Raw genomic sequence first — 12,930 nt, forward strand, 5'->3', positions numbered from 1 at the left:
ACCTAGAGTTCCTAAGCAAATAACAGCAAACTAAAATAAGAATCCTCTATTTACTCAATAATGTGTGCTTATCACATGATTGTTTACAAATGGGTAATTTATGTCTGCTAGAACACAGGTTGGTAGTTACGTGTTAAGGGCTAAACCCTTCGCAAACCAGAGACATGTATTTTCTGACATTGGAAGAAGATCACTTGCAATATATTCTTTTTATTTTTAATTCAATTTGCATACATAATTGGCCTCCTTATTTTTAAGTTTTGACTTTAAAAAAAAAAAAAAAAAAAAAAATCTCAAATGGGAAAAACTATTTTTCAAATTACCAGTAAACATATGTTTATTCTGGTGCTGGGACAGTCTTTTCACTGCAGGGGTCTCACAATCACTGGTCTTTAAAGAGGTCTCACAATCACTGAAACACAAGTTAAAGGGACACTATAGGCGCCCAGACCACTTCATCTCATTGAAGTGGTATGTGTGCACTGTCTCTGTCCCCTCAACCCTGAAATGTAAAACGCTGTAGTTTCAAAGAAACTGCAATGTATATGTTGCAGGGTTAAGACTGCCTCTGGTGGCTGTCTCCCAACACTAGAGGCACTTCCAGGCCTTTCATGGAGTTTAACTTTGTGAAATGACGCTGGGCATCCTCACACTTTGCATTAGGATGCCCAGCGTCTTGAGAATCCAAATAGGAAAGCATTGAAAGCTAGCCACGCATTAGGTTCCCCCCCTTTCTGATGTCAGAAGAGGCAGAGTGGGACCTGGAATCAGATAAGTAAAAGAAAGGATTTTAACCCCTTAAGGACCAAACTTCTGGAATAAAAGGGAATCATGACGTGTCACACACGTCATGTGTCCTTAACCCCTTAAGGACACATGACGTGTGTGACATGTCATGATTCCCTTTTATTCCAGAAGTTTGGTCCTTAAGGGGTTAAGGGGTTAAACACTTTCATGGTTGCAGAAGGGCACTATAGTGTTAGGAATACAGTGTTCCTTTAAAGTTTGTTAGGCAATCAATATGAGAACAAGCAATGTAACTGTACATTAAACTAGAGTTAGGTATATGGAATATCTAAGTAAGAGATATGGCATCATAGAAAATGGAAACATGTGGAAGATATCTCACATTCGTCCATTTTTATCTCAGTGTACCATTTTTCATCTGTAAGATATACTAGAATAAAATATGCTAAATCGCTTCATTTTGCTCTCTCTAGAGTCAATGGGAGATTTAATTGCACTGGGGTACAGTGCTGCAAAACACTTTGCTGTAGTGTATCTTAACCGTTTTTTTTTCTGTTTTTGCTTGTTAATAAAAAGAGTACTGTGAGTTGTCATGCCAAACAAGCTTCAATGGTAACAATATAAACCAGCTGAGTTTGAGATACAAATAATTAGCCTGAACGGTGTAAACTGATATTAAATTCCAAGTTAATATATTATTTTAGATCAATATTGCCAAACTGCAAAACAAAATGTGAAAATGTGTCATCTTGAAAACTCATCATGGTTATTTTTATATATCAGTTCATTTCTGAATCTGTCCATCTGTAGCACTGGGAAAATATTCACAAAATGATGAGTTTGCAATGATGTAGTGAAATATTTCATTTTTGGTATACAGCATATATGTAGATAACATCTTGCAGTGGTTGCAAAGAGTTCTGTTAGTCAGAATTTCAGAGTCAGCTGCAGTACAATAGGGCTCAGTATAGCTGAAAAACCCAAGAAAACCCACGTGTGGCCATTTCATTTGAGAAGACTAATTTTAGACGTGAAATCGAGAGACTTGTCGCTGTGGATAAAGTTACATAACAATAAATTCCAAGTAGAAAAGTATACAAGACTCTACGCAATTTATTACAGGCTTAGAGCACCTGTTGGGAATGTGAGTTTTTCATTTATTGGAAATTTTACAGTGTATAACGTTCCAACTTTCATCTTGAAAAGCGTAGCCAACATATTTTGATTTTATTTTTCTCCCATATTTGTTTTTTTATAGTTTTTACAATTTTATTGTTATTATTTTATTATTATTAAGCAACACGTGCAAATTTTACAGTTGTGATTTCCAGTTTGTAATTGAGATGACGTTGTTAATAGTTTTTTAATGCAAAGTGTTGCTCTAAACACCATAACAACAAGATTATGGTGTGGAGAGTACTGCGTCCCTATATCCCTGAAAATTGCTTATAACTGCGGCAAATGGGAGAGGGGGTGGAGGGAGGAATCTCTTTGGCTATAGGTATGTGCCCGAACCCAAGCCACATGCACAACTAGAGTGGACATTTCTCTACTCTACTGGATATACTGCAAAGTTGCTGTCTTGGAGGATTGCTGTACAAAGTCTGTTTCATAAAACTGAACAGCGCTGTGTATAAACTGATAGTAACCACAGTCTGGCTGCTATCAAATTATTGATCCAGTGTGTTGAATGGAACTGCAGATGGGGGATATATACTAATCCCATAAACCACCTGTTGAGCAGGAACCTGAGGTATAGGATTAGACTATAAAGAATAGAATAAGCTCCTTATTGGCGGAACATCTATTTAGTGTGGGAGTAATCTCCCCGTAGAAAAGCAAACATTGACTTTGTGAATGTTAAAATACGGTTGATTTATCTTATGTTTGTTTTAAACCATATATTATTTTGCATTGCTTTTCTGTACAGTGCCTTAAACAAATGTAAGAGGTGGCACTTGCCATGTGTGGCCCCTTGAAGTGGCACTTGCCGCCCAACCCCCTTGAAAAAATAGTATTTTATAAAGATAGAATTTTACGGAAATCCAGTCCAGTCAAGAGATATACAAAGATAAAGTAGGGGCTATATATCCTATGCCCGACACCCCCAGGCACCTCCAGCGGCGAAGTCACCATGGGGGCTTTGCAAATTCTGCAAAGCCCTTAGATGGTGACAGTGCTGCTTTAAAGCAGTAGTGACTAACAACGACAATACTGAATTTTTGAAAAATCCATTTCTCTTGATGCAAAGCAATTTCAATGAAGCTTCATGGGAAATACAGTTCCAAATTATTTGGTATGCAAAAGTTAATCATTCTTACGTACTGTTTCAAAGAAATAGCCCCATATTTTGTCGCCGTTCCAATGGTAATGAGAGTTTCGTTATTTAGCAGTAGCCATGATGAAAGCTCTCCCCTTGAACTTAGGATAGGAAATTCTTTAACCCCTTAAGGACACATGACATGTCTGACACGTCATGATTCCCTTTTATTCCAGAAGTTTGGTCCTTAAGGGGTTAAAGTGTCAGTCATGTATGCAAATGTCATGCTCTTTCCTCTGGTGCCCAAAAGGTTAAAGATGAATTAAATCTGTATGTGTGTGCTTGGCTTTAAATACCAGTTACTTGCTTCTACAGCTAGAAATGAGTTCAGACGCCTGAATTTACCATGAAGCTCCAGGCATTAGAATTAATAACTAGTTAGAAAGCAAATATGTTTCCTGGTGTAAATTTAGCAACATCCCTCCTGCTTGCTGTTCTCCACCCCTTGTACGTGTTCTATTGTTTAGACAGTTTAAAGAATGGGCAGTCAGCCAGACCAATGAGAGGGCAGACAGGGGTTTTACGTTTTTTTTCCTCTGTCACTGAAGCATAGTGGAAATGTTGAATAGTTGTAATAGTCTAAATCGAGACAAGTAGCAGGTAGAGAGGATGTCCTTAGTGCTCTGTTCATGCTTACTTACTTGGTCTAGTGACCTTTTTTTTTTTTTTTTTTTCCAGTGTACAATACTGGCTACTATTTTGTTTTGTTTTTACCTTCACTCTATAAACCATGAGCTACTCTGGCTGTAATGTAGTGAAGCTACTCGCTGGTTTGAAAGTTGTTTTAGCAGAGTTTGCAGTATTTGTTTCAGGACTGAAAAATATAACTTTGAATAGGATAATTAGTTTAATGTTGCAGGAAATAAAAACGTCGATCCCTACCCCTTTGCAGTGCTCTTTTCCCATCCTGAAACTCGTTCTGCACCACTACAAGACCTATCATCCATTCTGCTCTTTTTTCTCCGCTCATCTGCCACTCTTCCAGCCATTTATTATTTCATTGCATCGTCCTTACCTCCTCCTATATACCTGTCTCTCTGGTATAATCCCATGTCTCCCATTTAAATTCATACTTTGTCTCTGTTCTGCGCTTTCATCCATCATGCCTTTCCACCTTTATTATCTTACAAAAGATAGATCCCCAGATGTTGTAGTACTACGACTTCCATGATGCTTTGCATGCCTTTAGAATGACAAAGTATCATGGAAGTTGTAGTTTTAAAACATCTGGGGATCTACCTTTTGGGCACCCCTGTCTCACAGTCTCTTTTTTACTACAAACATTTTCAGAATTGCCCACCACCACCCCCTTCTCTCACCTCACCTATCGTTCCTGTAAGTTTTCTTGTAATTGTCCTATTTATAGTTAAATCCCCCCCTCTAATAATATTGTAAAGCGCTACGGAATCTGTTGGCACTATATAAATGGTGATAATACTAATATTAATAGTGATCAGGGTCCCATAACAGGATGCAGCACCCAATTGGCCCATGATTGTTTGTTGTCAATTACAACATAGAAAAACTTACACAATTCATCTTTTATGTGTAAAGTGTGAAACAGCCACCATGGAAACCTAAATAATGTTCCTGCACCACAAATGTGCAGTGTTCTCCTTGAGACACATTGAGCTAAATTTAACATGTATAAATGAATGTATATACACATTTATATATCGCACAGAGCTTGAAACACTAAGAAGGCAGAAACCCAGAAATACTACTGTTGATACCTATCTTTTTAAAGTTAAAGCATAATTCCAAGCACAATGACCACTTCAGTGATTTGAAGTGGTTATGGTGCATGGAATCTGTACGAGCAGCATTTTGGGCTTATCGCCACTTCCTGGACTCATTGGGGCGTCATCAGCCAGTCTTGAACACTATTGTTAATTTTCTGCACTATGGAGCAACGGAGTCCGAAGGGGATCCAGGCAAGTGGGAAACCGTTGCCAAATGGTTTTCCCCATTACTGGGGACCATGCAGGCTAGGCTACACTTCAAGGCAGGCTGTAGTGGTTATAATGATTGGTGTACTTACATAAATGCCTATGTGTGGTTCTTTTCTCAGAAAGTATTCATATGGACAGCTATTAGAAATAATTATTTGAACATGTTGTTACTTTGATGTCAACATGCTAAATGCATTTAAAAATATTTGAAAGAGTTCAAAATATATATATTTCAGTAACATAAACAAGAGTCTTTTCATCTGTATTCTCTGTGTTTTTTTTTTTTTTATGTCTTAGCAAATGTGAATATGTTAGGTAATGGATTATAACATTCAATGTTTAAACAGATAACCCAGGTGATTGTTAGCTTTAATGGAACGTCTGTTAGCTGAACCTATCTATCGCCTCCGGGCATTAACTGTTGACCTTTGCATGTTTTATCATCACAGGAGCCATTTTATTTGACATTTGAGCACAAAAGGACAATTATCTCAGTTACAAATTTGGAGTCAGTGGAACTTTAGTAAATAAATAGCGAATTGCAATCTTCAGAAACACATATTCTAAAGGAATACCAAGACTGAAACTGACCTAATTAAATGATTAATTTTACATTCCTCCCAAACGTTCCTCAAGAGTGGGGACTTTGTAACCCAAATCTGTCTGGCTTCTATTAACCTACTGTCCCTCCTCACTATAAGCTCAGATTGCGTCACACACCTTTCCAAGCAATAAAACGCAATTATCAATCAATGAGAAAGGTTTGAAGCTAATCAATCTCAAAGCAAATAAATGTTATTTGTCTCTGGCAACAAATTATATTTATGATATCAGTTGTTAATAAGGGAATCCAATATCATATACTTTATTTATCATATTTATCTGCAGTTTCATTAACATCTTCTGTTGTATACTAAGGGGTTTATACCACTAGGCCGTGGTACACTTAGGCCAGAATAGCAGATTCATTTGAACTATTCTGATAATGGGCGTAAATGTTGGAACATAATTTATCTCATCCATATATATTTTCTAGTGAATACATCTCTTACTGATATTGAACTATAGATGTCATGCAAAACTTGCGATATTAATTTCTTCAGACAATCTATTACATTTAAGAGTGTTGTTTCTTCACGAGTGCACTGTCCTGAATTTAGCTATTGGAACTTTGGAGTACATGATGCAGAGTCTCGGCACCTCACCACAGATGACTGGATTCTGCTCAGTATGTGTTGGTGGACATCTGTTTGGCAGAGTCCGTAAAGAGATGTGTATTAGTACACAGTTCAGAGAACAGCACACAGCGTGTCATTATTGAAGAGACCCGCAATTTGGAATACTCCACCCTAGACACAAATAATAATAATTAGGACTAGATGGTCGAATAACCTCTTCACCTGTTGATTGTCTGGCAGCTATTTAACCACCAATCTGTTTTTAGACTGCAATTCCCTTCATTCACTGCCAACGTTAGGTGCACAATGTTGGTTAGGCATTGGTTATATGACCATAACAACATATATTTTATATATATATTACATTCAGCAACAAGAATGAAACCAATGGGTGTCAGACCTGTTTCACTTATTCTGCTAAATATTACACTTTTAAGGCATTATGAATATGGTTCCCGAATGCGTAAACCTTGCATGAAAATAATTCTTTAATTGTTGTCCAATTTATATTTTCTTCGAGTCTGATAAAAAGTCTGCATGCAGAATGCATACACAGGGCAAACCTATCCCATTGCCCTTTACAACACAGAACATATAGTAGTTAGGGGGTAGGAAGACCTCTATGCAAAAGCCCTGTTCAAAAAACTGTGAGTAGGACTGTAAATCTGCTTATTAGACAGTTCTTCCCATATTATGTGACCAGTATAACAATGGCAAAACCAAATATCCCATAAACCTCTTCTTCTATAAGACACGATAAAACTCTGTTGACCACCATGAGAATATCCTGATTGTCAAAGACCCCTCCTGGTTTAGACTGCGGCTGCCCACATCACTGCAAGTACTGCTTCTTAAAAAGTTTGAAAAGCTAGTATTCTTTTTTTTTTCCGTCTTCTTTGCATTAGTGTCCCTTTTATGAAACCATCGATGCCTGCTAGTATAATTTCCAAAGTTTGTTTGAAATATATTATTACAATTATTTGCAGAGTTGCAGAAATGTGGTGTTGTTGTGTTGTTATTTTTTTTCTTTTACTTAATTTTCAATATTCTGCTTTTTGATAGGTGATGCAGTTCCTTCAATTAGTAACTTCCAAGACCCTAAAACAATCCTTGCTGGTCAACGCATACAATTTATTTGCAAGGATACCGAAGCGGTAAGCTGGAGCTATCTTAGACCCGGTTATGGAAAGAAGCCCAAACAACTGCGCACCTCACCATTTCATGGGAGCAAAACTGATATACTGTACACTATTGAACGAGCAGAGCGCAAACACACTGGACGATATATATGTACCAACACATTGACAGAAGAAAGTGTCTCATTCTATCTGTTTGTTAAAGGTAAGCCACACATTCAGCAGTTTTTTTCTTTTGTAAAAGAAATAGTAGACTTTTAAGAAGAGATGGCCAAAAGAGAGTTGTTCAGCTCTAAAGCCAAGAAGTGCACAATGCAATTAGGCTGGCAAGGCACTATGGGAGTTATATGCGGGCTGATCATTTGTTAGAATGAGAACGTGGCATTACATACAGTCTAGGAGTGGAATGAATTGTTTAGAATATGTAATATATTTGATATACCATTTAGTAGGTATATACTAGGTAAAAAATGTAAAAAGAAAGATGAGCAAGAGATGTAAAATACTAATCTGATTTAGTTTTGTTTGTTTACATACACTATAATTTGATTTTGTATATGCATATAGGTTTGAATGGATGGCTGGCTAAATGGTCTGGTAGATAAAAAGTGTTTTTTGATATTATAATGTATTTGTACATAGTCATGTGTTTAGAAATCAACAGATTTGTTGTGGTTCTGTTTTAATATGAATCTTTGAATTTCCATCTGTTTCAGACTCAACAAGTCCATTTTATGATGACCTTAAATTTATTGATGGACAGGAAGGAAGTGATGTTACCGGGGTATGCCCTCGTTCTGATCCCGATGCTCTTGATTTTGCTCTCCAAACATGTGATAAGTCTCCCCTGCCTAAGGATTTTATCTATGTTGCGGACTTTGAGAATGGCATCACCATAAAAACCGTGCAGACCAATTTTAAGGGGTGTTATGAATGCACAGCATCTCAAAACGGCATTTGGAAAACAAGCAAATTCACGTTACATGTAAAACCTGGTAATTATACATTTTATATTATCCTATCAGTTACTTCTTCATTTTGGAACCAAAAAATGTCAAAGTACCATTTCAGTTCCAAAGGATTCTCAGAATTTATTGTAAAACAATTATACAGAATATAACTCCTCAGTACTATTGACACATTTATTGGATTCTTTGCGGTTGTAATGATTTTTTTAATTCACTTTGTTTTAATTTCTTTCTAAGCACATGTAGACACAAACACTGCAACGGCTAGGTAGGTGAAATTAATATTCATTAACATGTACTGCAAAATGTATGGAAAAAAAAACTTTGTGAGTACATTTGGGTATTTCAGGTGTTCTGAAAATCTATGATACTTCTATAGAGACGAGGGTTATTTATCACACCAGTTGTTTGGCAAAGTTTTAAATGTGAGAGAATCCGTCACAACATTCCAGGAGTTACCACGGTAATTGCGCCACTTCTAAAACTTTGCTCCATGATTCCTAGTAATAAATAACCCATATTTTTCTTGGGTTTCAGGATTTCAGCATACCCACTTGTCTGGAATTAGGTGCTTTATACCTATATTTCATATAATAGGATTATTTGAAAATGTTGTGAAAAGCCAATATTTTATGGATTACCAATAAAGTGCTGGCTCTTAAAAGCACCTGTATTTTATTTATTTTTTATGATCTCGCTGTCATTTACAAGGCTAAATTGGGAAGTGTAGGTACTTCTGCTGCCTACATCCAACGTTGTACATAAAGTTAAACATTTAAAGTTAAATAATACATTTCTCCAGTGGCAACATATGTACTATATGTGGCATTAAAACCACATACAAGCCAATGTTATACAGTTTTCCTTCTTTATAAAATATCCCAAACAATTCTAGCAGATTTTGAGTTCCATGCTTACTAACAATTTTGTGTCTTATGTAGGTCTACCAAAATTGTGTAGCATATGGTTTCTTGATCCCATAAGCCTGGGTTCTTTAGACCTAGTTGTGTTATTTTTTTTACATCACTACTTTTTAAGGGGGAGTAGGAGTCAGGGTGCTTGGTAGAAGAAGGGTTAATATGTTTTCCAACCATAATGAGCAATGCTGCTCCCAAACCACCAGCAAAATTACTTTTCTTTCACTTCTCTAAATGAAGTCATAATTTCAAGCTACATCAGTAGTACTGTCTTATCCATTAACAAGTGACCCTCCGTACTAATGATGCCAAATTCCTCTCAAGAGGCCAACTCAATCCCCCTTCTTATAATTGGCAGATGGAGACAGCTTTATCTCTCTACGAAGAGATAACTCTGAAAATGGGATAAAGATAACTGAAGGATCCCAATGCTCTTGTCAAAACACAGATTTTAATATGCAAGCAATATGTCTCCAGTCACGATTAAACCTAATCAAGTCATGAAGGCTCCTATGCCTTGTTTTATTGTTGTTGTTTTTTATTTTGACCAAAGGGCATATTGTAGTGTTTGCAGGCAGCATATGCAAAGCTATGCATGTCTATAAATATATGGAGAGAGAGAGAGTTGTGCATTATAGTGTTATAATACCTTAGCAAGAACATAATACACAGTTCATGTTTACAGGTCAAGTGGACATCTGGGAGATTGTGCTGAAAACCTAGAACAGAGCTCAGTTCTACACATAGATCATTGGAGAATTAATATGATTTATTAGTGTTTGTGCAAGTGAATATTACAAGTGTTATACAGAGTTCAAACTGCAAAGCGAGCCTAACCTTTATTGGGCAATTCTTTTTTATTTTTTTTAAATACTTTTTTGGTTTCTTTTTTTAAATGAGCAATTTATTTATTTATTATGTGTTGAGCAATGTGTATCTATTTATGTATTTAGTAGTAAGAGAGATTGTAATGTATGGGGGGAAGAAGAGGCTTATACCATTACCTAATATGTTGTTCCTTACCTTGCAGTTCACAAAACCTTGCCTACAATCTCACTGACAAAATCCAGGCAACTTGTCAAAACAGGAGAACCATTTCAAGTAACTTGTGCAGTAAAAGATGTATTCAGTACTGTGGAAGTGAGATGGGTTAATCATCAAAACATGGTAAGAATAGGGGATAACTTGAATTTGCTCTTACATTTTTTTATTTTGTTTTTATTATTGAATTTATTATATGTCTCATAAGTTATCAATGTGCCTAAATCCCAAGCTATATTCTCTCGCCAATTAGAATGCCGTTTGGATAATGAACAGTGCTAAATTATTAAAACGTGGTGATGCAGTTTATATATTAATTTGATGTTTTGGGCACATAATAGCTTTTGTGATTTGAAAAGCTTGTGTAATTGAGGCAAGGACCGTAATATGGTAACAGCTGTCTGGTGATTCAATCCTCAGTACATCTCAAACAGAATTCTGTAAATTTAGCAACATTTGCCCTGAGGGCAATGGGTGACTTTGTAAGTTTTGTAAACATTACTAGTGCCCATTACACTCAATTTGTTTGGGACAAAATTAAGAAACACAGGCATGTTTTTAATCAGCCCTTTCAGTTTCTCATGAGTGTAGAATTTTTATGAAAATCTCACTTAAAGCGTTGAGATTTAACTGAAATTCCAACACAACCTTACTATACTGTTAGATAAATTAAGGAGCTACCTTGTGTTATCTAGATGGTAATTCTTAGTAAAATGTGTTAAACGATGGAACTTCAAGCAGCTTCCAATACCACATCTTGCTATTACCTGATAGTTTGTTTCCGCACAAAGCACGTGCATGAAAAGATCTGTGGAGTATCGCGCACTCTAGGGTTATCTTCCATACCCTAGCTTTAACAATATATAATCCATTAAGTGTCATGGACAGTGTTTGGAAAAAAAACCAAAAAACTAAGGGGTGAAGCTGAAAGTAGATTCTTTCCCGACGCCCACCTTCATATGTGCTACCATTTTTGTTGCAGCAAAAATCTTCAGCTTCTAGCACATCAGTGACATAAACGTGCAACAAAGAGCACTGTCTATGATCCTGAAAGACAATGGGTTCTTACATAGACCAATTTTTGTGATGTGTGACAAGATACCTGTCTCCCACTCCAATAGCTGGCGACAGCTGTGGGAGTCAACAAAACTTAAGCGCAGAAGCTCTGCCCATTCTACAGGTTTTGACAACTTTTGACAACATAAGTCGAAGTACTTGCTACTTTGTTTTATGATATCATTTGTTTGTGTTAGAATTTCAGTAAATTTCCAATTTAATCAATGAGTATCTTCAAAGTTAAAAGACAATTGTAAAAGCATAAGAACCTCCAATTAAGAATTTACCTTTAATCAATGAAAACACATACAATGCACTCACATAAAGTAGGTACCAAACAAAGCTCCTCTCTTTTTGTGCTTGTCAGTTAGCTTTGGCTCTTTGACTTTTGTCCTGAACAGGTACTGTCTTAGCGCTGTGGGGTATTCTGTAATGCTGATTCCCAATTAGAAAGTGTTTTGACTAGTCAAAATTAGTATTTCATTAACATTTTACTAAATACTCCAAAAGTGACAAGATGGTTACACAGACGCTTTAAGTGATTTGTTTAGCCCCTTAACCCCTTTAGGACCCATGACATGTGTGACATGTCATGATTCCCTTTTATTCCAGAAGTTTGGTCCTGAAGGGGTTAAGGACCAAACTTCTGGAATAAAAGGGAATCATGACATGTCACATATGTCATGGGTCCTTAAGGGGTTAAGTGTATTTATTAAGTGCCCTTTCAAAATAAACCCAAGAAAGATTAAATTTGCTCCTAAGAACCAATGTATATTTCCACCAGAACACACCTACAATTTTTCATTACCAAGGGAAAATATTTTTCAGTGTCGGATTAACATTTCCTAATTCCCTATGCGATGTTACGGCTCATTCATAGCATAACTGGTATGTAATATAGTTGAGACATGACCAAGAAGGCATTTTGGAATACCACAATGACAGGAATTATCCCTTCTCATCACATATAAACTGCTATGTAAGCTTTTAGTCAATTCAGTGGGAATATAAAGCCCTCTAATATTCCCCTTAACAGAGTTCCATTATTAAGGAGACATTATTTTAAAACTTTGAATACAATTATTCATAGTTCCGTAAATGGAGGGGTTTTGTTGCCTGACCTTAACATTTATAAAACTGAAAAAAAAAAGATATAGCTGTAATTCATGTGATGACTACAGTAATCAGACTGCTGTAATAATATGAGATTGCTGTACTTCGCTGTTTGATTGTGGCTAACTAATCCACATCTTCTGCCTTGTGTGTCCACCTTTTAATCATCGCACCATGCCACATCTGTATCCCTGCTTTTTTCGAACTTTAACAGTACACTGACATTTATAATCGCCGTGTCAGTCTTTTCCGTGTATAATCCTAGGATTATAGATAATCATGCCTGTATGGCTACTGACAAGATGTATGTTTACATTTCTCACAATGTTTCGCATAGTTTTTGTTCGCCTAATGAATATATTCTTCAGTTTGCTACGGTCAATATTTACTGTTTTATTTAATAAGCGACACTGTTTACACCATATGAGTCACTAATTAACGTATTGTACTTATTGGAGACTCGGTGAACCTGTTGGCAGGTGAACAACATTACAGGCTGTGT

The 12,930-nt window shown here is 36.4% G+C and overlaps 1 protein-coding gene across 1 annotated transcript in view; it reads left to right on the plus strand.

Moving 5' to 3' along the window:
- KIT (KIT proto-oncogene, receptor tyrosine kinase) overlaps positions 1–12,930 on the plus strand; it is a 41,874-nt gene that overhangs the window by 9,604 nt on the left and 19,340 nt on the right. The window contains exons 2-4 of the mRNA XM_063458015.1: positions 7,260–7,538; positions 8,050–8,328; positions 10,249–10,385. Of these exons, the coding sequence (XP_063314085.1) occupies positions 7,260–7,538; positions 8,050–8,328; positions 10,249–10,385 (695 nt within the window). The remainder of the gene's footprint in view (positions 1–7,259; positions 7,539–8,049; positions 8,329–10,248; positions 10,386–12,930) is intronic.

This window comes from Pelobates fuscus, chromosome 6, assembly GCF_036172605.1.
Source record: "Pelobates fuscus isolate aPelFus1 chromosome 6, aPelFus1.pri, whole genome shotgun sequence".
Taxonomy (NCBI): domain Eukaryota; kingdom Metazoa; phylum Chordata; class Amphibia; order Anura; family Pelobatidae; genus Pelobates; species Pelobates fuscus.